Source organism: Scyliorhinus torazame, unplaced genomic scaffold (assembly GCF_047496885.1).
Source record: "Scyliorhinus torazame isolate Kashiwa2021f unplaced genomic scaffold, sScyTor2.1 scaffold_107, whole genome shotgun sequence".
In the NCBI taxonomy this organism is placed as follows: Eukaryota; Metazoa; Chordata; class Chondrichthyes; order Carcharhiniformes; family Scyliorhinidae; genus Scyliorhinus; species Scyliorhinus torazame.
The window spans coordinates 237,604-263,721 of NW_027307834.1; the positions used below are offsets into that span (position 1 = coordinate 237,604).

The 26,118-nt window shown below is 48.5% G+C and overlaps 1 protein-coding gene across 2 annotated transcripts in view; it reads right to left on the bottom strand.

The window, feature by feature from the left end:
- Positions 1-26,118, bottom strand: part of LOC140405583 (UDP-glucose:glycoprotein glucosyltransferase 2-like) — a 401,405-nt gene that overhangs the window by 206,374 nt on the left and 168,913 nt on the right. For both annotated transcript variants that reach the window (XM_072494138.1, XM_072494139.1), the window contains exon 6: positions 17,084-17,258. In XM_072494138.1, the coding sequence (XP_072350239.1) occupies positions 17,084-17,258 (175 nt within the window). The remainder of the gene's footprint in view (positions 1-17,083; positions 17,259-26,118) is intronic.

Below are 26,118 nucleotides of genomic sequence, written 5' to 3' on the forward strand. Positions count from 1 at the left end.
TAAGAAACAACCATAGGTTTGCCCCGGGGGGAATGGATGGGGGATATGGAATGTGGCAAAGAGCAGGTATAACGCAATTGAAAGATCTATTTGTGGATGGGAAGTTCGCGAGTCTGGGAGCGCTGACTGAGAAATATGGGTTGCCCCAAGGGAATGCATTCAGGTACATGCAATTGAGGGCTTTTGCGAGGCAACAGGTGAGGGAATTCCCGCAGCTCCCGACACAAGAGGTGCAGGACAGAGTCATCTCGAAGAAATGGGTGGGGGACGGTAAGGTGTCGGATATATATAGGGAAATGAGGGATGAAGGGGAGACTATGGTGGACGAACTAAAAGGGAAATGGGAAGAAGAGCTAGGGGAGGAGATCGAGGAGGGGCTGTGGGCAGATGCCCTAAACAGGGTAAACTCGTCGTCCTCGTGCGCCAGGCTAAGCCTGATTCAGTTTAAGGTATTACACAGGGCACATATGACTGGAACACGGCTCAGTAAATTTTTCGGGGTGGAGGATAGGTGTGCGAGGTGCTCGAGAAGCCCAGCGAATCATACCCATATGTTTTGGTCATGCCCGGCACTACAGGGGTTTTGGATGGGGGTGACAAAGGTGCTTTCGAAAGTAGTAGGAGTCCGGGTCGAACCAAGCTGGGGGTTGGCTATATTTGGGGTTGCACAAGAGCCGGGAGTGCAGGAGGCGAGAGAGGCCGATGTTTTGGCCTTTGCGTCCCTAGTAGCCCGGCGCAGGATATTGCTAATGTGGAAAGAAGCCAAGCCCCCGGGGGTGGAGACCTGGATAAATGATATGGCGGGGTTCATAAAGTTAGAGCGGATTAAGTTCGTCCTAAGGGGGTCGGCTCAAGGGTTTACCAGGCGGTGGCAACCGTTCGTCGAATATCTTGCGGAAAGATAGATGGGGGAAAAAAGAAGGCAGCAGCAGCAGCCCAGGACTTGGGGGGGGGGGGGTGGCCTGAGACAAGGCAGTTGCCAATTAGGGCTAGTTTTTATTTTTGTTATTTAATATTTATTTATTTGTTGTTGTTTTCTTTTGTTCTTGTTTAAATAAAAAAGGTCATTATTATCTGTATTGTTATAATGTTGTGTAAAGGATGCACAATGTACTGTGTTGGTTGACCAAAAATTTTCAATAAAATATTATTTTTAAAAAAAAAACAATCTCTCCCTCAATGCCAGCAAAACTAAAGAGCTGGTAATTGACTTCAGGAAGCAAAGTACTGTACACACCCCTGTCAGCATCAAGGTGGAGATGGTTAGCAGTTTCAAATTCCTTGGGGTGCACATCTCCAAAAATCTGTCCTGATCCACCCACGTCGACGCTACCACCAAGAAAGCACAACAGCGCCTATACTTCCTCAGGAAACTAAGGAAATTCGGCATGTCCACATTAACCCTTACCAACTTTTACAGATGCACCATAGAAAGCATCCTATCGGGCTGCATCACAGCCTGGCATGGCAACTGCCCGGACCAGGACCGCAAGAAACTTCAGAGAGTCGTGAACACCGCCCAGTCCATCACACAAATCTACCTCCCTCCACTGACTCCATCTACACCTCCCGCTGCCTGGGAAAAGCGGGCAGCATAATCAAAGATTCCTCCCACCCGGCTTACTCACTCTTCCAACTTCTTCCATCGGGCAGGAGATACAGAAGTCTGAGAACACGCACGAACAGACTCAAAAACAGCTTCTTCCCCACTGTCACCAGACTCCTAAATGATCCTCTTATGGACTGACCTCATTAACACTACACCCTATATGCTTCATCCGATGCCAGTGCTTATGTAGTTACATTGTATATGTTGTGTTGCCCTATTATGTATTTTCTTTTATTCCCTTTTCTTCTCATGGTACTTAATGATCTGTTGAGCAGCTCGCAGAAAAATACTTTTCACTGTACCTCGGTACACATGACAATAAACAAATCCAATCCAATCCAATCCTTGTGTCTCACCTTCCGGGACCCTCAGGGGAACATGAGATTCCTCCTGGCCTCCACTGCATCCAAGAGCCTCCCCAGGTCAACATCCCCAAATCTTGGGGCCGGTCTTCTCGGCGCCATTATTGCGAACTGGCTAGGGTTGGCTGAGCAAGTGCAGCTTAACTGCTGCTCAACGTTGTTAGTGGGGGGCTGGCGAGCCAGCATTCAGGGCGGGAAGCCCGTGAGGCCTCGTTAAGTGGACCAATTAACATTGAATAGCGTTGCCGGCCTCACTGGGCTGGGTGCCAGGAAACTCGCGACAATTCCCGCTCACTACCACACTGAGAAATTGTTCTGGAGAATCGTGCCCTTTTGTGTTTAATTCTGGTTGCCACACTACCAGAAGGACGTAGAGGCTTTGGGGTAGGTACAGACAACATTTATCATCCAGCAGAGGGCAGTAGCGATGAGCTGCTGATTGGCTGTTGCAAGGGAAATTTGCATACCTCCGTTGTGGTCAACCGAACTTGAAGGTGTACCTGAGCTAGAGACCCTAGCTGTTCAAGTGAAGACAAGCATCTAGCAGAGGGCAGTAGAGCAGAGCTGCCGATTGGCTGTTCCAAGGGAAATTTGCATACCTCCGTTGTGGTCACCCGAACTTGAAGGTGTACCTGAGCTGGAGACCCTAGCTGTTCAAGTGAAGACACGCATCCAGCAGAGGGCAGTAGAGCGGAGCTGTTGATTGGTCGTTGGAAGGGAAATTTGCATACCTCCGTTGTGGTCACTCGAACTTAAAGGTGGTTTGTGGAGGAGCTGTTGTCAATTGACACTTAAACCCAAAACACTTCTTCAGTGTTTCCCTCCCTATCCCCTCCTCTAACCAAAAAAAAAAAACGCTGTAAAGATCAAGAGGAAGGCTCGAGGGCAGGTAGAAGTAGAAAGAAGTTGAACCGTGAAGGTAAAAGTTGAAGCCTGCTGGTGACTGGTAAGTAGTTTTTCTTTTATTTTCCCTCAGGTGTTATCGTGAGGTTGCTGAGTGACTGCTTACTGCGAAGGGGAGTGAATAACAGGTAAGCTCTTTCTTTCTTTTTCTTTTTTGTATCTAGAGGGGATGGCAGGGAAGGTAGTGCAATGTTCCTCCTGCAGAATGTTAGAGGTGAGGGACGCCGTCAGTGTCCCTGCTGATTTCATCTGTGGGAAGTGCACCCATCTCCAGCTCCTCAGAAACCGCGTTAGGGAACTGGAGCTGGAGCTGGATGAACTTTGGATCATTCGGGAGGCAGAGGTGGTCATAGATAGAAGCGTCAAGGATGTAGTTACTCCGAAGAATAAAGATAGATGGGTGACGGTGAGAGGGTCTGTGAGGAAGCAGTCAGTACAGGGATCCCCTGTGGTCATTCCCCTGAGTAACAAGTATACCGCTTTCGATACTGTTGGGGGGGGGGGGGGGGGACTTACCAGGGGTAAGCCATGGGGTTCAGGTCTCTGGCACAGAGTCTGTCCCTGTTGCTCAGAAGGGAAGGGGGGAGAGGAGTAGAGCATTAGTCATTGGAGACGCCATAGTTAGGGGGATAGATAGGAGATTCTGTGGGAACAAGAGAGACTCGCGGTTGGTGTGTTGCCTCCCAGGTGCCAGGGTGCGTGATGTCTCGGATCGTGTTTTCAGGATCCTTAAGGGGGAGGGGGATCAGCCCCAAGTCGTGGTCCACATAGGTACCAATGACATAGGTAGGAAAAGGGATAAGGATGCAAGGCAGGAATTCAGGGAGCTAGGGTGGAAACGTAGATCTAGGAAAAAGAGAGTTATTATCTCTGGGTTGTTACCCGTGCCACGTGATAGCGAGACGAGGAATAGGGAGAGAGAGGAGTTGAACACGTGGCTACAGGGATGCTGCAGGAGGGAGGGTTTCAGATTTCTGGATAATTGGGGCTCATTCTGGGGTCGGTGGGACCTCTACAAACGGGATGGTCTACACCTGGACCAGAGGGGTACCAATATCCTGGGGGGGAAATTTGCTAATGCTCTTCAGGAGGGTTTAAACTAGTTCAGCACGGGCTTCGGAACCTGAATTGTAGCTCCAGTATACAGGAGGTTGAGAGTAGTAAGGTCATGAGTAAGGTATCAAAGTTGCAGGAGTGTGCCGGCAGGCAGGAAGGTGGTTTAAAGTGTGTCTTCTTCAATGCCAGGAGCATCCGGAATAAGGTGGGTGAACATGCGGCATGGGTTGGTACCTGGGACTTTGATGTTGTGGCCATTTCGGAGACATGGGGCGAAATTCTCCCGAAACAGCGCGATGTCCGCCGACTGGCGCCCAAAACGGCGCCAATCAGACGGGCATCGCGCCGCCCCAAAGTTGCGGAATGCTCCGCATCTTTGGGGGCCGAGCCCCAACATTGAGGGGCTAGGCCGACGCTGGAGGAATTTCCGCCCCGCCAGCTGGCGGAAACGGCCTTTGTTGCCCCGGCAGCTGGCGCGGAAATGACATCTCCGGGCGGCGCATGCGCGGGAGCGTCAGCGGCCGCTGACAGTTTCCCACGCATGCGCAGTGGAGGGAGTCTCTTCCGCCTCCGCCATGGTGGAGACCGTGGCGGAGGCGGAAGGGAAAGAGTGCCCCCACGGCACAGGCCAGCCCGCGGATCGGTGGGCCCCGATCGCGGGCCAGGCCACCGTGGGGGCAACCCCCCGGAGCCCGCCCACGCCGCCTTGCCCCGCCGTTCAAAAGGTGGTTTAATCCACGCCGGCGGGACAGGCAATTTATCGGCGGGACTTCGGCCCATCCGGGCCAGAGAATCCAGCGGGGGGGCCCGCCAACCTGCGCGGCCCGATTCCCGCCCCCGCCGAATATCCGGTACCGGAGACTTCGGCAACCGGCGGAGGCGGGATTCACGCCAGCCCTCGGCGATTCTCCGACCCATGGATAGAGCAGGGACAGGAATGGTTGTTGCGGGTGCAGGGTTTAGATATTTCAGTAAGCTCAGGGAAGGTGGTAAAAGAGGGGGAGGGGTGGCATTGTTGGTCAAGGACAGTATTACGGTGGCAGAAAGGACTTTTGATGATGACTCGTCTACTGAGGTAGTATGGGCTGAGGTTAGAAACAGGAAAGCAGAGGTCACCCTGTTAGGGCTTTTCTATAGGCCTACAAAAAGTTCCAGAGATGTAGAGAAAAGGATTGCAAAGATGATTCTGGATAGGAGCGAAAGCAACAGGGTAGTTGTTATGAGGGACTTTAACTTTCCAAATATTGACTGGAAACGCTATAGTTCGAGTACATTAGATGGGTCCGTTTTTGTCCAATGTGTGCAGGAGGGTTTCCTGACACAGTATGTAGATAGGCCAACGAGAGGCGAGGCCGTGTTGGATTTGGTACTGGGTAATGAACCAGGACAGGTGTTAGATTTGGAGGTAGGTGAGCACTTTGGTGATAGTGTCCACAATTCAATTATGTTTACTTTAGTGATGGAAAGGGATAGGTATATACCGCAGGGCAAGAGTTATATCTGGGGGAAAGGCAATTATGATGCGATGAGGCAAGACTTAGAATGCATCGGATGGAGAGGAAAACTGCAGGAGATGGGCACAATGGAAATGTGGAGCCTGTTCAATAAACAGCTACTGCGTGTCCTTGATAAGTATGTACCTGTCAGGCAGGGAGGAAGTGGTCGAGCAAGTGAACCGTGGTTTACTAAGGCAGTCGAAACACTTGTCAAGAGGAAGAAGGAGGCTTATGTAAAGATGAGACATGAAGGTTCAGTTAGGGCACTCGAGAGTTACAAGTTAGCTAGGAAGGACCTAAAGAGAGAGCTAAGAAGAGCCAGGGGGGGACATGAGAAGTCTTTGGCAGGTAGGATCAAGGATAACCCTAAAGCTTTCTGTAGATATGTCAGGAATAAAAGAACGACTAGGGTAAGAGTAGGGCCAGTCAAGGACAGTAGTGGGAAGTTGTGCTTGGAGTCCGAGGAGATAGGAGAGGTGCTAAATGAATATTTTTCGTCAGTATTCACACAGGAAAAAGACAATGTTGTCGAGGAGAATACGGAGATTCAGGCTCCTAGACTAGAAGGGCTTGAGGTTCATAAGGAGGAGGTGTTAACAATTCTGGAAAGTGTGAAAATAGATAAGTCCCCTGGGCCGGATGGGATTTATCCTAGGATTCTCTGGGAAGCTAGGGAGGAGATTGCTGAGCCTTTGGCCTTGATCTTTATGTCATCTTTGTCTCCAGGAATAGTGCCAGAAGACTGGAGGATAGCAAATGTTGTCCCCTTGTTCAAGAAGGGGAGTAGGGACAACCCCGATAACTATAGACCAGTGAGACTTACTTCTGTTGTGGGCAAAATCTTGGAAAGGTTTATAAGAGATAGGGTGTATAATCATCTGGAAAGGAATAATTTGATTAGACATAGTCAACACGGTTTTGTGAAGGGTAGGTCGTGCCTCACAAACCTTATTGAGTTCTTTGTGAAGGTGACCAAACAGGTGGATGAGGGTAAAGCAGTTGATGTGGTGTATATGGATTTCAGTAAAGCGTTTGATAAGGTTCCCCATGGTAGGCTACTGCAGACAATACGGAAGCATGGGATTCAGGGTGATTTAGCAGTTTGGATCAGAAATTGGCTAGCTGGAAGATGACAAAGGGTGGTGGTTGATGGGAAATGTTCAGACTGGAGTCCAGTTACTAGTGGTGTACCACAAGGATCTGTTTTGGGGCCACTGCTATTTGTCATTTTTATAAATGACCTGGAGGAGGGCGTAGAAGGATGGGTGAGTAAATTTGCAGATGACACTAAAGTCGGTGGAGTTGTGGACAGTGCGGAAGGATGTTACAAGTTACAGAGGGACATAGATAAGCTGCAGCGCTAGGCTGAGAGGTGGCAAATGGGGTTTCATGCAGAAAAGTGTGAGGTGATTCATTTTGGAAGGAATAACAGGAAGACAGAGTACTGGGCTAATGGTAAGATTCTTGGCAGTGTGGATGAGCAGAGAGATCTCGGTTTCCATGTACATAGATCCCTGAAAGTTGCCACTCAGGTTGAGAGGGTTGTTAAGAAGGCGTACGGTGTGTTAGCTTTTATTGGTAGAGGGATTGAGTTTCGGAGCCATGAGGTCATGTTGCAGCTGTACAAAACTCTGGTGCGGCCGCATTTGGAGTATTGCGTGCAATTCTGGTCGCCGCATTATAGGAAGGATGTGGAAGCATTGGAAAGGGTGCAGAGGAGATTTACCAGAATGTTGCCTGGTATGGAGGGACGATCTTCTGAGGAAAGGCTCAGGGACTTGAGGCTGTTATCGTTAGAGAGAAGGTTAAGAGGTGACTTAATTGAGGCATACAAGATGATCAGAGGATTGGATAGGGTGGACAGTGAGAGCCTTTTTCCTCGGATGGGGATGTCTAGCACGATAGGACATAGCTTTAAATTGAGGAGAGATAGATATAAGACAGATGTCAGAGGTAGGTTCTTTACTCAGAGAGTAGTAAGGGCGTGGAATGCCCTGCCTGCAACAGTAGTGGTCTCGCCAACACTAAGGGCATTCAAATGGTCATTGGACAGACATATGGACGATAAGGGAATGGTGTAGATGGGCTTTAGAGTGGTTTCACAGGTCGGCACAACATCGAGGGCCGAAGGGCCTGTACTGCGCTGTAATGTTCTATGTTCTATGTTGCCTGGTATGGAGGGCATTAGTTACGAGGATTGGTTAGATAAACTTGGTTTGTTTTCACTGTTACAACGGAGGTTGAGGGGCGACCTGATAGAAGTCTACAAGATTATGAGGGGCATGAACAGAGTGGATAGTCAGAAGCATTTTCCCATGGTGGAAGAGTCAATTACAAGGGTGCATAGGTTTAAGGCGTTACGGCCAAGGTATAAAGAAGATGTACGAGGCAAGATTTATTGAAATAAGAGGCTGGTGGGAGCCTGGAACTCGCAGCCGTGGGAGATAGTGGAAGCAGATACGATAGTGACTTCAAAGGGGCGTGAGAATAAAGAACAATACAGCACAGGAACAGGCCCTTCAGCCCTCCAAGGTACCAGCGTTCCGGTCGACTACGTCTGCAGGAAGCGTAACCACTGGCAGCTCCTCACAGACCGCGTGGTTCGGTTGTAGCAGCAGTTGGATGCACCTAGGAGCATGCAGGTCACGGAAAGCGTCACAGATAGGAGTTTAGAGATGTTGTCACACCCAAGGTGTAGGCAGACAGATGGATGACCACTAGAAAGGGCAAGCAGTCAGAGCAGGAATCCCCTGTGGTTGTCCCCCTCTCTAACAGGTATACCGTTTTGGATACTGTTGGAGGGGATAGCATATCAGGGAAAAACAATAGCAGCCAAAATAGTGGCACCACAACTGACTTTGTTGCGCAGCAGAGGCGGGCAAAGTGCAGGAGAACGATAGTTATTGGGGACTCTATAGTAAGGGGCACAGATAGGCACTTCTGTGGAGGTGAAAGGGACTCCTGGATGGTGCATTGCTTCCCTGGTGCCAGGGATCAAGATGTCTTTGAACGAACACAGGAGATCCTGAAGGGAGAGGGTGAACAGCCAGAGGTCGTAGTGCACACACATACTAGCGACATAGGCAGGAAGAGCGACGAGGTCCTGCAGAAGGAGTTCAGGGAGTTAGGCAATAAATGGGCAGTAAATCATAGAGCCATAGAATTTACAGTACAGAAGGAGGCCATTCAGCCCATCAAGTCTGCACCAGCCCTTGGAAAGAGCACCCCACTTTAGCATATCCCTATCCACCCTATCCCTGTAACCCAGTAAGCCCAACTAACCTTTTTTGGCACCAAAGGCAATTTAGCACATCCAATCCACCTAACCTACACATCTTTCGACTGTGGGAGGAAACTGGAGCACCCGGAGGAAAGCCACGCAGACATGGGAAGAATGTACAGACTTCGCACAGACAGTGACCCAAGCCGGGAATCAAACCTAGGACCCTGGAGCTCTGAAGCAACTATAGAACATAGAACATAGAACAATACAGCGCAGTACAGGCCCTTCGGCCCACGATGTTGCACCGAAACACCGAAACTATGCTAATCACTGTGCTACTGTGCTGCCCACAGCAAAAACAGCAAGCTAGGACCTCTCGGGTTGTCATCTCAGGATTACTCCCTGTGCCATGTGCCAGTGAGGTTAGAAATAGGACAGTGCAGCAAAACACGTAGCTAAACCAGTGGGTGCAGGAGGGAGGGTTTCAGATTTCTGGACAACTGGGATCTCTTCCGGGCAGGTGGGACCTGTACAAGAAGGACGGATTGCATCTTAACTCGAATGGCACCAATATCCTGGCTGGAAGGTTTGCTTCTGTCACTCGGGAGGATTTAAACTAGTATGGCAGGGGGTGGGAACCAGAGTATTAGTTTAGCAGGTGTCATAAGTGAAGGGGAAATAGAGAACGAAAATAAGAGAACATCATCACCCTCAGGCAGAATAAAAAAGGTGACAAGTGTGAGAAGAGTGATTGTCAATGCAGGACTGAGGGTATTGTACCTTAATGCGCGTAGTATACAGAACAAGGTAACTGAGCTTGTTGCGCACATTGAAATTGGCCGGTACGATGTTGTGGGCATCACAGAGACGTGGCTGCAAGGGGATCAGGGCTGGGATCTAAATATACAATGATATGTGTCCTATCAAAAGGACAGGCAGATGGATAAAGGGGGCGGGGTTGCATTGTTCGTAAGGAACAAAGTTAAATCGATAGCAAGAAGCGATATAGGATCAGAAGGTATAGAATCTCTGTGGGTACAGTTGCGGAATCGTAAAGGTAAAAAGACCCTGATGGGAGATATGCACTAGCAGTAGTCAGGACGTGGGGCAGAAAATAAATCAGGAGATAGAGAAAGCATGCAAAAAAGGCAATATCACAATAATCATGGGGGACTTCAATATGCAGGGGGACTGGGAAAATCAGGTTGGTAGTGGATCCCAAGAAAAGGAATTTGTGGAATGTTTAAGAGATGTTTTTTTTGGAGCAGCTTGTGGTGGAGTCCACTAGGGAACAGGCAATTCTGGATTTGGTGATGTATAATGAGGCAGACTTGATTAGGGATCTTAGGTGAAGGAACCCTTCGGGGCAGTGACCACAATATGATAGAATTTACCATGCAGTTTGAGAGGAAGAAGCTGGAATCAGACATAACAGTATTACAATTAAATAAGGGTAACTACAAAGACATGAGGGAGGAGCTGGCCAGAGTTGATTGGAAAATGAGCCTTGCAGGGAAGACTGGGGAACAGCAATGGCAGGAGTTTTTGGAGGTTATTTGGAAGGAACGGCAGAAATTCATTCCAAGGAGGAAACATGCTAAGGGGAGCACAATGCATCCAGGGTTGACGAGGGAAGTCAAGGACAGCGTAAAAGCAAAAGGAAAAGCATGCAAAGTGGTGAGGATTAGTGAGAAGCCAGAAGATTGGGAAGCCTTTAAAAGCGAACAGAGGACAACTAAAAAAGCAATAAGAGGAGAGAAGATGAAATATGAGTGCCAGCTAGTAATATAAAAGAAGGTAGGAAGAATTTTTTCAATATATAAAAGGTGATAGAGGCAAAATTAGACACTGGACCACTGGAAAATGTGGCTGGAGAAGTAATAATAGGAAACAAAGAAATGGCAGACAAACTGAATAGTTACTTTGCATCAGTCTTCACGATAGAAGACACAGTGGGATCCCAGAGCTTCAGGAGAATCAGGGGGCAGAGATGAGTGCAGCGGCCACCCCTAAGGTTCTGAGGAAACTGTAAGTTATGAAGGTGGATAAGTCACCTGAACCGGATGGACTACACCCGAGGGTTTTAAAAGAGATATCAGAGGAGATTGTGGAGGCATTGGTGGTGATCTTTCAGGAATCACTGGAGGCAGGAAGGGTCCTAGAAAAGTGGAAAATGGCTAATGTAACACCACTGTTTAAGAAGGGAGGAAGACAGAAGATCGGAAATTATAGACCAGTTAGCCTGACTTCGGTTATTGGTAAGATTTTAGAGTCCGTTATTAAAGATGAGATCACGGAGTACTTGGAAGTGCATGATAAAATAGGACTGAATCAGCACGGCTTCGTCAAAGGGAGGTCATATCTGACAAATCTGTTCTTTGAGGAGGTAACAAGGAAGTTAGACAAAGGAGAACCACTGGACCTAATTTACTTCGATTTTCAGAAGGCCTTTGACAAGGTGCCGCACAGGAGATTTTAAATAAGTTAAAAGCCCATGGTGTTAAGGGTAAGATCCTGGTATGGATAGAGCATTGGCTGACTGGCAGAAGGCAGAGAGTGGGGATAAAGGGGTCTTTTTCAGGGTGGCAGCCGGTGACTAGTGGTGTGCCTCAGGGGTCTGTTCTGGGACCACAACTTTTCACAATATACATTAATGATCTGGAAGAAGGAACTGAGGGCACTGTTGCTAAGCTTGCAGATGATACAAAGGTCTGTCAGAGGGACAGGTAGTATTGAGGAAGCAAGGGGGCTGCAGAAGGATTTGGACAGGCTAGGAGAGTGGGCAATGAAGTGGCAGATGAAATACAATGCAGAAAAGTGTGAGGTTATGCACTTTGGAAGGGGGAATTTAGGTACAGACTTTTTCTAAATGGGGAATGCTTAGAAAGTCAGAAGCACAAAGGGACTTGGGAGTCCTTGTTCACGATTCTCTTAAGGTTAACATGTAAGTTCAGTCAGCAGTTAGGAAGGCAAATGCAATGTTAGCATTCATGTCAAGAGGACGAGAATACAAGACCAGGGATGTACTTCTGAGGCTGAAGAAGGCTCTGGTCAGACCCCATTTTGAGTATTGTGAGCAGTTTTGGGCCCTGTATCTAAGGAAAGATGTGCTGGCCTGGAAAGGGTCCAGAGGAGGTTCACAAGAATGATCCCTGGAATGAACAGCTTGTCCTATGAGGAATGGTTGCGGACTCTGGGTCTGTACTCGTTGGAGTTTCGAAGGATGAGGGGGGATCTTATTGATACTTACAGGATACTGCGAGGCCTGGAAAGAGTGGACATGGAGAGAATGTTTCCACTTGTAGGAAAAACAAGAAGCAGCGGACACCAATCTCAGAATAAAGGGACGATCCTTTTAAACAGAGATGAGGAGGAATTTCTTCAGCCAGAGGGTGGTGAATCTGTGGAACTCTTTGCCGCAGAAGGCTGTGGAGGCCAAATCACTGAGTGCCTTTAAGACAGATTAAGACAATAAACAAATCTAATCCAATAAGGGGATCCAGGGTTATGGGGAGAAGGCAGGAGAATGGGGATGAGAAAAATATCAGCCATGATTGAATGGTGGAGCAGACTCGATGGGCCGAGTGGCCTAATTCTGACCCTATGTCTTATGGTCTTATGGCCTTATGGTTCCGGCCTATATCTGCACTTATGGAGTCCATATCCTTCCATTCCCACTCTATTCATATATTCGTCTGGATGCCCCTTAAATGCCGCTATACCTGCTCCCCCACCTCCCCAGGCAGAGCGTTCCATATATTTACCACACTCTGTGTAAAAATCTTACCTCGCCCATCTATTCCAAACTTTTCCCCACGCACTTTAAACCTATGTCCCCCAGTACTTAACTCTGCTACCCGAGGAACGAGCATTTGACTATCCACTCTGTCCATGCCACTCATAGTCTTGTCGACCTCTATCAGGTCGCATCTCAACCTCCGTCGTTCCAGTGAGAACAGACCGGGTTTATCTAACCTCTCCTCATAGCTAATGCCCTCCATACCAGGCAACATCCGAGTAAACTGCTTCTGTACCCTCTCCAAAGCATCCACATCCTACTGGTAGTGTGGCGACCAGTATTGTACACAATATCCCAAATGAGGCCTCACTATGGTCCTGTACAGCTGCATCATGACTAGCAAAAACTTATATTCAATGCCCCGATCAATAAAGGCCAGCATGCCGTATGCCTTCTTGACCACCTTATCCACATGAGTTGCCACTTTCAATGATCGGTGGACATGCACGCCCAGATCTCTCTGCCTGTCATAACTCGCAAGAGTTCTGCCAATTGGGACTTCCGGTGACGGCGGGCGGGAGGCGACCGCACAATGGAGGGCTCCCGTTCGGGAACGGCATTTTCGGGGCTTTAAACCCGGTCCCAGGGTCCACGGAGGCGGCAAAAGCAGGGAGAAGGCACAGTAAAGAAAAATGTCGAGGGTGAGCAAACAAACGGCCGTAAAAAAAACAGCTGAAGGTCCGTCGGGGAGTGGAAAGGTCACCAAGGAAAATGGAGGCTGGAGCACCAGGGGAGGCCGCAGTGCTTACGGCTGAAGGAATAACTAAGGTGATGGCTGCGGAATTCGAAAAGCAGTTGGCGCAGATTGCGAAATGCATGGAGACGGTGAGGAAGGAGATGAGGGAGGTTTTGAGTGCGCTGGTGGAGGAGGCGGTTTCCCCGGTGATGACGGCGGTGGCGAGCGCAGTGGCGGAGGTGCGATAGCAAGGGGAGGCGCTGAAGGATGTGGAGGAGAAGGTATTGCAGCACGGTGATCAACGTGCCTCGATGGGGAAGGAGATGCGGAAAGTGATGGACACTAACAAGGATCTCCGAGGAAAAATGGAAGACCTGGAAAACAGATCCAGGCGACAGAATTTGAGGATTGTGGGGCTGCCCGAAGGAGTTGAAGGACCGAAGCCGACTGAGTATTTTGCCACGATGCTGGCAAAACTATTGGGGGGGGGGGGGGGGGGGGAGGATCCCTCCCGATATGAACTGGATCGGGCTCATCGGTCGTGGAGGCCTGTACCAAAGGCGAGTGAGCCGCCAAGGGCAGTGACTCTGTGCTTCCGTAGGTACAGTGTGAAGGAGAAGGTCCTGAACTGGGCCAAGCAGAAGCGGGTGGTGCAGTGGGCTGGAGCTGGTATACGTGTATACCCGGACTTTACGGTGGAGCTGGCGAGGAGGCGGGCTGCCTTCAACCGGGTGAAGAGGGCACTGTACATTCGCAAGGTGCAGTGCGGCATTGTATATCCAGCGAAGCTGAGGGTGACTTATAAGCTCAGGGACTTTTATGTTGGAACGCAGCGGAGGAGTTTGCGAAGGCAGAAGGACTGTGGCAGAACTGACAAATTGAGGAATGGCCATGTGCCGATGTAACCTCATGACTGTATTTTCTTCATTTTTGTTTCACTGCGCGCTGGTGTAGGGGCTAAAGGGGCCAATGTTATATATATTTGGACAAGGGACGGGACTTTCACTCGAAATGAGGGCTCTTTGGGGTGTAGGTGGATATGCGGGGTTTGTGTGCTAAAAGGGGATCTTTGGGCTTTCCTAGGGCCGGGCAAGGGGGAAAGGGACCCGGGCGGGGGCCTCCAAACCGGCCAGCGAACGGGAGTGAGGTGGGGGGAGGGGCTGCGGCCATCGGAGCCTGGCAGAACAGGGTCCGAGTGGTCTAGCCGGGGTGGAAAGTTGGGGGGGAAGGAACAGATGTTGGGAGGAGGAGTTTTACAAGAGGCAGTGGATGGGAGGAGCTGGTGACTTTGGGGGGGGGGGGGGGCATACAACTCTTGGGTATCATGTACGGTACTCTTTCAGAGGCTGGATGGCGTTGGTTGGGGGGCTTGGGGGGGGGGGGGAGCTGTGTAGATTAAGGGTGACTACGGGTAATCCCTGATTCCTTTTTGTCATTTCTTTATGTAAACATGCGGGCTGAGGTTTGGGGGTTGGTGAGTGGATGGGATCGTTGTTATTATGGGGATTGAAATATCTTGCTGATCATTGTTTATTGTTGATGGGTGTAAATGTGGGAGAAAATGTGAAAAAGGGGGAGAATAAAAAAATGTAAAAAAAAAAAGAGTTCTGCCAATTACTATGTAATTCCTACATGTATTGGACCTTCCAAAGTGCATTACCTCACACCTGTCCGGATTAAACTCCATCTGCCATTTCTCCGCACAAGACTCGAACCAGTTTATATCTTGCTGTAGCCTGACAATCCTCTTCACTATCTGCAACTCCACCAATTTTTGTGTCATCTGCGAACTTAATCAGACCAGCTACATTTTCTTCCAAATCATTTATATACACTACGAACAACAAAGGTCCCAGAACTAATCCCTGTGGAATGGCGGTAGTCACAGCCTTCCATTCAGAGAAGCACCCTTTTACTGCTACCCTCTGCCTTCTGTGTCCAAGCCAGTTCTGTATCCAACTTGCCAGCTCTCCTCTGATCCCATGTAACTTCACCTTTTCTACCAGTCTACCTTGAGGTACCTTGTCAAAAGTTTTACTGAAGTCCATCTATACAATATCTACTGCCTTTCCCTCATCTATCATCTTTGTCACTTACTCGAAAAACTCAATCAAATTAGCGAGGCACGATCTCCCCCTCAGAAAACCATGATGCCCATCACTAATAAGTCCATTTATTTCCAAATACATGAATAGAATGGGAATAGAGGGATATGGTCCCCGGAAGGGTAGGGGTTTTAGTTCAGACGGACAGAATGGTTGTTGCAGGTTTGGAGCGCAGAAAGGCCTGTTCCTGTGCTGTAATTTTCTTTGCTCTTTGTTCCCGATAGCGCCAGCCTCCTTGTTGCTGGAGATAGAGGGACTGTGATGAGGTGTTGCGGAGGGTGAATGCCTCAACTTTGTGTGCGAGGTTGGGCTGATACAGCTGAAGGTAGTGTACAGGGTGCAGCTCACAAAATCAAGAATAAGCCAGCTGTTCGAGGTGGTACAGGATGTCTGTGAGCGATGTGAGAGGCTCCCCGCAAACCACGTTCATATGTTTGGTCCTGCCCAAAGCTGGAAAGGTGTTTGGAAGACGGTGTTTAGTACAATCTCGGGGATCTGACCTGTGGGCATGGAGCCCGGTCCCCTAGAAGCCACATTCAGGTGTCGGACCGGCCTGAGCTGCAGGCGGAAGCGGGGCCAGATGTCTGCGCCTTCGCCTCGTGATTGGATGTTGGCTGCTGTGTCTGTGGTGTTACCTCCCACAGTGTTCAGACACAGTGTCCAGGCATCACGGTTTGACTGGGATGCTGGACAATAAGCCCCAGATACTACATGGCACGCCTACCCACGGGGATCCATTCAGGAAATGTGAAGTGCTTAAGTAACTACAATTGCCAATTCCCTATTTGCAAAAGCCCTCAGCCGCACAGCCACATACCTCTGCAGTCAGTGGGAGTTATCGGTTGTCATTGGGGCAGACAGGCAGGGTCAAGGGTTGCCCCCGGAACATGTACAAACGATACAGGGGTTGGCACGGAGGACTAGTGCACGGTTGCCCCCCCCCCCCCAACCCGCCCCAGCTCTGATCCCCCACCCCCGCCGCTCCCAAGACTCCATGGCAGACTACCCCATCAGGGGCTGCATCAACCCACCCCCCCACCGCTCGGTAGCCCCTCCACCCCCCTCCGAGCATTGGGCAGCTCATTGCCTGTGAGTGATGATGGCTACTCACCTCCTAGGGTCACCACATCATACCCTTCGGCCAGGTTCACATTTTTGAAAAGGAGTCCTAATCAGCGCCAGCGTAACCACTTGCTGGAGAGGCCACTGGATCACGGGAGACTGGTGGCTATGGGGTGGCTCCCGGTAATTATATGGAAATTGGGCCATAAGTGGTGATTATTGGTTTCTTGCCACTCTACGGCAGATCCCGATTTCGCCTACAGGAAAGAGCCGGTTGCATCATTAACGATTTGGCGCCCGGCAAGTTCTCATTTTTGACTTCTCCCACTATTCACCGGATTCGAAGTGCTCTCGCTTGAGTGCAACAAGACTACTGAATCGCGCCCAAAAACTCCACAGTCTTCAGAAAGTGGGCTGGTTCTGTGCTGTAAACCTATGTTCTTGTGGTAAACCCATTTCACAACCAAAAATAGTCTTCTTCTCATCTGACACAGACACATGTTTCCAACAGCGTCATTGGATATAAGTCATGAGCATGAATCTGACCAAGATCAGTTAAATTTGCAATACCAGAGGCTATTAACAGGTCATAATTACTGTTTGTATATGCAACACCAGATAAGAGTGAGCTACCAAGACACCTGCAGTAGTATGTTTATACTGGTGTAGTCTTAAGGAGCATAAAAAATAAAATAAATGCCACCTTTGATACTATAACAGTCTGCAATGATGTTCAAGACAAAATCATTTTATATTTATGAAAACCATGCAAACCAAACCTTTAGCACATACCTGCACATAATGGCGTAGAACATACATAACTTCTCCTTTGCCAGCCTTCTCAGACAGAATCTTGTGGAATTTAGAAAATTCTTTTGTGCCGATTTCAGCATACAAAATGGCAACTGGAGCTTCAGTATTCTTTGTTGGAAACATATGGTCCCCTTTAAACAAGTATGGCTTGGGTCTGTCAATGGAAATTAGGTTGAGATTCTAAGATCTAGCCTACATTTAAAAAGAAATCACAATTGTATTTCTTTAACAATTCTCTCTGGTGCAGAATAACAAATGAAGTTCAACGGACTTAATTTTACATGCTTTAATATACAAATATATGATTATGATAATCTCTACTAGAAAATCAATATGGCACGCACCCTGGCTTTAAAATATCAATAGTTTGGACAGCTAGAAAATTACAATCAAAAGGTTTGCATGCAAAGTTGTCAAGATAAAGAACCATCAAGATGATGAAATTAATGTTTTAGTGGAAGGCAGAAGTTATTTGCTGACTATGTGAACTTCCTCCCTCCTTGCCAAAGTAGATTTCTGACATAAAAACAAAAAATGCTGGAAATACTCAGTTGATCAGGAAATATCTGTGAAGAGAAACACAGTTAGTGGGCGCAATCTGACGAGAAAAGAAACAAGTCCATTCTGGGTGGGATTAGAGGGATTGTTCCCACCGCTTGGAGTGTCGAGAACAACCCTATCTAGTGGCACTCTGTTTCTTTTCCGGGCCGAGGCCGCACAGTCGCATTTCCCACACTGAGGAGCTCCACTTGTCAGTGCAGGAAGAGATCAATGGTGCCTCAATCTCATGACCACTGACGTGACCCCCAGACCCCCTCAATACCCCAACTCACCTGTTAGGGAGTCCTCGAGCTCCCAGCACTGCACCTCATAGGGGCAGGGCACCACCTGGGCCCGATCCCCAGCATGGGCAAAATGCCACCAGGGCATCTTAGCACTGCCTACCTGGCATCATGGCTGTACCACCTGGGTACACTGGCAGTGCCAGTTTGGTGCCCAGATGGTCTTGCCAGGGTGCCCAGGGGGCACTGCCATGATGCCTGGGTGGCATCAGCAGTGCCAGGGTGCCATCCACCCATATACCAACTAACCACCTGTGGGTCGCTGAACTCCTGGGAGAGCCCTCCCCCCACTCCCCAAGTGCCGTTGCACCTGGTTCCGATTTGTGGGGATCAGTGCTAAACGGCACGTGGCTGGGGTCTCCTCAGCGATGCTGATAGATCCCGGGAACCGGTTCGGTCTGGTGTCGGCAGGGGTTGGAGCATGGGGTTTCCTTATATCCAGATGATTTGCAGCTGTATGTAAGGGACTCATGGTTTTAATGGGGCCTATCATGGGCATTGTACAGAGCTTTGGGGCCTTCTCCGGTTACAAATTGAAGATGGGGAACAGCACAAATTTTGTGGTTAGCATGGCGGGGAGGGGAGCCAAATTGGGGGGATTGCAGTTTCAGTGAACGGAATTAGTTTTCAATAGTTAGGGATCTAGATGGCGGGCGACTGGCACGGCTATGGAAGTTGAATTCCATGAGTTTAGTGAATAGAGTAAAGGCAGACCTACAGAGAAGGAATAATCTCCCATTATCTCTGGCAGGCCGGATCCAATAGTTTAAGATTTGCCAAAATTTTTATTGTTATTCCATTGCCTCCAAGTGTTCCTGCCCAAGTCTGTCTTCCAAAGGGCCAAACGGCTTATCTCCGGCTTTATTTGGTTGGGTAAGGTTCCAAGTATTCGGAGAGCTGTCCTTCAGAGGGACAGTCAGGGAGTCTGGTGCTGCCAAACCTGTATGTGGCCAACGCAGAAAAGGTGTTGGGGTGGTGTGGGGATTTGGTTCAGATGGACGCTGAGTCATGCAGGGGAAATGTTAGGGGGCATTGGTAACAGAGTCATTGCCATTGCCAAGGTAATCCGTGAACCCAGTGCTGGTATCCACATTAACGATATGGAGGCAACTCGACCAGCATTTCAAACTGGGACCAGCCTCAAGGTTGTAGCCAGTTAAAATGGCTAACTCCCGATTTAGAATGGCTAACCCCGATTTAAAATGGCGAACGGAAAAGGCTGATAGGAAAATCAGCCAACAGGACTAAAACAAGCAGCTACAGGTAGACTGTGTATTCACCTCTGGGAAGGCCAGACAAGATTGATACCTGCAGCCATCAGCACAACAAAACACCAGCCATCTGAATACTAATGAGCAGTCCCCGGGAACAATGTGCAACATTTTAGACACAAAGCCAACCCAGACTTTTTGGCGCCAACAGGAGCCTACACAAAGGGAGGTGAACGATCACCTCAAGACCGCCCATCGATCAAGGAATCGCTCCAGCATTGGAGAATATCGAACCAAGTGATTGGGACAAAGTCCAATCACTTGGAACCAGGTACAGGGTCCGCCCCGAAAGGCGGGAAGCCCCTGGTGACTATAAGAATAGAGTCCAAGTTCAAAGCGACCCTTCTGCCACCCTTCCGCTAGCCTTCTGCACTCTTCAACAGCCGCTCAAATTGTAAGTCAACGATTCTGCACTCTTCAACGCTTGCTACGAGATAGGCGCTCTTAGCTATCAATCTGTACCAGCTTCGAATCCCGCAGGCTCAGAACCCGAACGAAAGGCCATTCGTTTCCCTGACCTGGTGGGCCATTTCCAAGTTAAGCATTGGCCCGTTAGTTGTAGGAAGTAGCTTAGATGTAGAATTTATGCATAAGTATTGATTACTGTATATAATAAATGTGCGTTGATTTAACTCTTACTAAGTGGTGTGTTGGATTATTGATCATTACTCGGACTTGAACCACGTGGCGGTATCAGAAAGATACCTGGCAACTCAAGAGCAAAGGTGATAGAACAGAGCAATTAAACTCAGGCTAAAGTTAGCAACAACATGGTTGACTTTCATTTGTACAAACCACATGTTTGAGCCGGCAAAGCTGGATGCCATATTTGGTGCACAGAAAATGAAAGAGTTGGAGAGAATGAGTCATTTAAAGTCATTGAATCATCCTACACAGAAAAAGGCCCTTAGACCAATCACATTGGCGCCGGTCAAAAACAAACCACCTAACTATATAGATATAATCTACATTGCAGAAAGAGGCCATTCGGCCCATCGAGTCTGCACCGGACCTTAGAAAGAGCACCCCACCTAAGCCCACATCTCCACCCTATCCCCATCTAACCTTATTGGACACTAAGAGCAATTTAGCATGGCCAATCCACCTAACCTGCACATCTTTGGACTGTGGGAGGAAACCAGAGCACTCGGAGGAAACCCACAGGGACGGGGAGAACGTACAGACTCCGGACAGACAGTGACTCAAACCGGGAATCCAACCTGGGATACTGGAGTTGTGAAGCAACTGTGCTAACCACTGTGCTACCATGCTGCCCTGTTTCCCATTTTCCAGCACTTGGTCATAGCCTCGCATGTCGTGAGATTGCAAGTGCATATCTAAATGCTTCTGAAATGTTCTGAGCATCTCTTCCTCCACCACCCTTTCAGACAGTGAATTCCAAACTCCCACTACCCTTTAAGTGAAACATTTTTCCTCACATCCCCTCTAAATCCCTTATATTAAATCTATTAAACCCTGGTCATTGATCCAAATACTAAGGGGATGTGGTTTTTCCCGTCTCCTCATGTTTGAGGTGAGGGACACTGTCAGTGTCCCTGCTGATTTCACCTGTGGGAAGTGCACCCATCTCCAGCTCCTCAAAAACCGCGTTAGGGAACTGGAGCTGGATAAACTTCGGATCATTTCGGAGGCAGAGGTGGTCATAGATAGAAGCTTCAGGGATGTGGTTACTCCGAAGAATGAAGATAGATGGGTGATGGTGAGAGGGGCTGGGAGGAAGCAGTCAGTACAGGGATCCCCTGTGGTCGTTCCCCTTAGTCACAAGTATACCGCTTTGGATACTGGTGGGGGGAGGGACTTACCAGGGGTAAGCCATGGGGTTCAGGTCTCTGGCACAGCGTCTGTCCGTTGCTCAGAAGGGAAGGGGGGAGAGGAGTAGAGCATTAGTCATTGGGGACTCCATAGTTAGGGGGACAGATAGGAGATTCTGTGGGAACGAGAGAGACTCGCGGTTGGTGTGTTGCCTCCCAGGTACCAGGTTCCGTGACGTCTCGGATTTGTGTTTTCGGGATCCTTAAGGGGGAGGGGGAGCAGCCCCAAGTCGTGGTCCACATAGGCATCAACGACGTAGATAGGAAAAGGGATGGGGATGTAAGGCAGGTATTCAGGGAGCTAGGGTGGAATCTTAGAGCTAGAACAAACAGAATTATTATCTCTGGCTTGTTACCCGTGCCACGTGCTAGCGCGATGAGGCATCGGTAGAGAGAACAGTTGAACACGTGGCTACAGGGATGGTGCAGGTGAGAGGGATTCAGAGACCTGGATAATTGGGGCTCATTCTGGGGTAAGTGGGACCTCTCCAAACGGGATGGTCTACACCTGAACCAAAGGGGTACCAATATCCTGGGGGGCGGAAATTTGCTAATGCTCTTCGGGAGGGTTTAAACTAACTGAGCAGGGTGATGGGAATCTGAATTATAGCTCCAGTGTACAGGAGGTTGAGAGTAGTCATGAGTAAGGTTTCAAGGTCGCAGGAGTGTACCGACAGGCAGGAACGTGGTTTGAAGTGTGTCCACTTCAACAACCAGGAGCATCCGGAATAAGGTGGGTGAACATGCAGCATGGGTTGGCACCTGGGTCTTCGATGTTGTGGCCATTTCGGAGACATGGATAGAGCAGGGACAGGAATGGTTGTTGCAGGTTCCGGGGTTTAGATGTTTCAGTAAGCTCAGGGAAGGAGGTAAAAGAGGGGGAGGTGTGGCATTGTTAGTCAAGGACAGTATTACGGTGGCAGAAAGGACGTTTGATGAGGACTCGTCTACTGAGGTAGTATGGCTGAGGTTAGAAACAGGAAAGGAGAGGTCACCCTGTTGGGAGTTTTTTATAGGCCTCCGAAAAGTTCCAGAGATGGAGAGGAAAGGACTGCAAAGATGATTCTGGATAGGAGCGAAAGTAACAGGGTAGTTGTTATGGGCGACTTTAACTTTACAAATATTGACTGGAAACACTATAGTTCGAGTACTTTAGATGGATCAGTTTTTGTCCAATGTGTGCAGGAGGGTTTCCTGACACAGTATGTAGATAGGCCAACAAGAGGCGAGGCCACAGTGGATTTGGTACTGGGTAATGAACCAGGCCAGGTGTTAGATTTGGAGGCACTTTGGTGATAGTGACCACAATTCGGTTACGTTTACTTTAGCGATAGAAAGGGATAGGTATATACCGCAGGGCAAGAGTTATAGCTGGCGGAAAGGCAATTATGATGCGATTAGGCAAGACTTTGGATGCATCGGATGGGGAAGGAAACTGCAGGGAATGGGCACTATTGAAATATGGAGCTTGTTCAAGGAACAGCTACTGCGTGTCCTTGATAAGTATGTACCTGTCAGGCAGGGAGGAAGTGGTCGAGCAAGGGAACCCTGGTTTACTAAAGTAGTTGAATCGCTTGTCAAGAGGACGAAGGAGGGTTATGCAAAGATGAGATGTGAAGGTTCAGTTAGGGCGCTTGAGAGTTACAAGTTAGCCAGGAAGGACCTAAAGAGAGAGCTAAGAAGAACCAGGAGGGGACATGAGAAGTCCTTGGCAGGTAGGATCAAGGAAAACCCTAAAGCTTTCTATAGGTATGTCAGGAATAAAAGAATGACTAGGGTAAGAGCAGGGCCAGTCAAGGACAGTAGTGGGAAGTTGTGCGTCGAGTCCGAGGAGATAGGAGAGACGTTAAATGAATATTTTTCGTCAGTATTCACACAGGAAAAAGACAAGTTGTCGAGGAGAATACTGAGATACAGGCTACTAGACTAGATGGGATTGAGGTTCATCAGGAGGAGATGTTAGCAATTCTGTAAAGTGTGAAAATAGATAAGTCCCCAGGGCCGGATGGGATTTATCCTAGGATTCTCTGGGAAGCTAGGGAGGAGATTGCTGAGCCTTTGGCTTTGAACTTTATGTCATCATTGTCTACATGAATAGTGCCAGAAGACTGGAGGATAGCAAGTGTTGTCCCCTTGTTCAAGAAGGGGAGTAGAGACAACCCCGGTAACTATAGACCAGTGAGCCTTACTTCTGTTGTGGGCAAAGTCTTGGAAAGGATTATAAGAGGAATAATTTGATTAGGGATAGTCAACACGGTTTCGTGAAAGTTAGGTCGAGCCTCACAAACCTTATTGAGTTCTTTGAGAAGGTGACCAAACTGGTGGACGAGCGCAAAGCAGTTGATGTGGTGTATATGGACTTCAGTAAAGCGTTTGATCAGGCTCCCTACGGTAGGTTATTGCAGAAAATATGGTGGCATGGGATTGAAGGTGATTTAGCGGTTTGGATCAGAAATTGGCTCGCTGTAAGAAGACAGAGGGTGGTGGTTGATGGGAAATGTTCAGCCTGGAGTTCAGTTACTAGTGGTGTACCACAAGGATCTGTTTTGGGGCCACTGCTGTTTGTTACTTTTATAAATGACCTGGAGGAGGGCGTAGAAGGATGGGTGAGTAAATTTGCAGATTACACTAAAGTCGGTGGAGTTGTGGACAGTGCGGAAGGATGTTGCAGGTTACAGAGGGACATTGCTGCAGAGCTGGGGTGGGAAGTGGCAAATGGAGTTTAATGCAGAAAAGCGTGAGGTGATTCATTCTGGAAGGAGTAACAGGAATACAGAGTACTGGGCTAATGGTAAGATTCTTGGTAGTGTGGATGAACAGAGATATCTCAATGTCCATGTTCATAGATCCCTGAAAGTTGCCACCCAGGTTGATAGGGTTGTTAAGAAGGCGTACGGTGTGTTCGCTTTTATTGGTAGAGGGATTGAGTTTCGGAGCCATGAGGTCATGTTGCAGCTGTACAGAGCTCTGGTGCGGCCACATTTGGAGTATTGCGTGCAGTTCTGGTCGCCACATTATAGGAAGGATGTGGAGGCATTGGAAAGGGTGCAGAGGAGATTTACCAGGATGTTGCCTGGTATGGAGGGAAGATCTTATGGGGAAAGGCTGAAGGACTTGAGGCTGTTTTCGTTAGAGAGAAGGTTAAGAGGTGACTTAATAGAGGCATACAAGATGATCAGAGGATTAGATAGGGTGGACAGTGAGAGCCTTTTTCCTCGGATGGTAATGGCTAGCACGAGGGGACATAGCTTTAAATTGAGGGGAGATAGAAATAGGACAGATGTCAGAGGCAGGTTCTTTACTCAGAGAGTAGTAAGGGCATGGAATGCCCTAACTGCAACAGTACTGGACTCGCCAACATTAAGGGCAGTAAAATGGTCATTGGAGAAACATATGGATGATAATAGGATAGTTGTAGATGGGTTTTAGATTTGTTTCACAGGTCGGCGCAACATCAAGGGCCGAAGGGCCTGTTCTGCGCTGTAATGTTCTAATTCTACCGATGCATCTCAAAATTTTATATATCTCAATCATGTTCTCTCCACCCCCCCCACCCCCCCGTGTCTCCTCTGCTCCAAGGAAAACAATCCCAGTCTATTTGGATACAGAACTGGCTCGGTCAAAGAGGAGGGTAGCAGTGGAAGGGTGCATTTCTGAATGGAGGGCTGTGACAAGTGGTGTTCCGCAGGGATCACCCTGGGACCTTTGCTGTTTGCATTCTATAAATGATTGGGAGGAAAATGTAACTGGTCTGATTAGTAAGTTTGCAGACGACACAAAGGTTGGTGGAATTGCGGATAGCGAAGTCAGAGGATACAGCAGGATATAGATTGGTTGGAGACTTGGGCTGAGAAATGGCAACTGGAATTTAATTTGGACAAATATGAGGTAATGCATTGTCAAAGGTCTAATACAGATGGGAAATATACAGTATATGGCAGAACCCTTAACAGTATTGACAGGCAGAGGAATCTGGGTGTACAGGTCCACATGTCACTGAAAGTGGCAACGCAGGTGGAGAAGGTAAGTCAAGAGAAGTCATGCTGCAGTTGTGTAGAACGTTTGTTGGGCCACACTTGGAATATAGTTTTCAATTCTGGTTGCCAGATGTGAAGGCTTTGGAGAGGGTACAGAAGAGGTTGACCAGGATATTGCCAAGTATGAAGGAATTAGTTAGGAGGAAAGGTTGGATAAAATCGGTTTGTTCTCACTGGAACAACGGAGGTTGAGGGGTGACCTGGTAGAAGTCTACAAAAGTATGAGAGGCACGGACAGAGTGGATAGTCAGAAGCGTTTTCCCAGGGTGGAAGAGTCAATCACTAGGGGACACAGGTTAAGGTGCGAGGGTCAATGTTTAGAGGAAATGTGCGATGGAAGTTTTTTTAAACAGAAGGTTTATATCTGAGGCATATAGTTTAAGAACAGGGACGTTATGCTGGAACTGTGCCAGAGGGTGCCGGAGGAGGTGGTGGAAGCAGGTATAATAGTGACGTTTGAGGGATGTCTTGACAAATAAACAAAATAGAATGGGAATAGAGCAATACTGACCACGGAAGTGTAGAAGGTTTTAGGTTAGACGGGCAGCATGGTCGCCGCAGGCTTGGAGGGCTGAAGGGCCTGTTCGTGTGCTGTACTTTTCTTTGTCCTTTGTTCTATCCAATCTCTCTTCAAAACTAATTCTCCAGCACCAGCAACATCCTGGTAAATCTCTTCTGCACCCTTTCCAGTGCGATCACATCCCTCCTGTGATGTGGATTCCAGAACTGCACACAATATTCTAACTGAGGCCGAATCAACATTTTGTACAGTTCCAGCATAACGTCCCTGCTCTTAAACTATATGCCTCAGATATAAAGGCAACTATACCATATGCCTTTTTAATCACTGTATCCACCGCTCTGCTACCTTAAGGGACCAGTGTACATACACACCAGGGTCCCTCTGATCCTTGGGTGTTTCCCAGGGTCCTGCCGTTTATCATGTATTCTCTTGCCTTTGTCCTGCGCAGGTGCATGACCTCACAATTATCTGGATTGAATTTCATTTTCCACTGATCAGCCCATCTATAT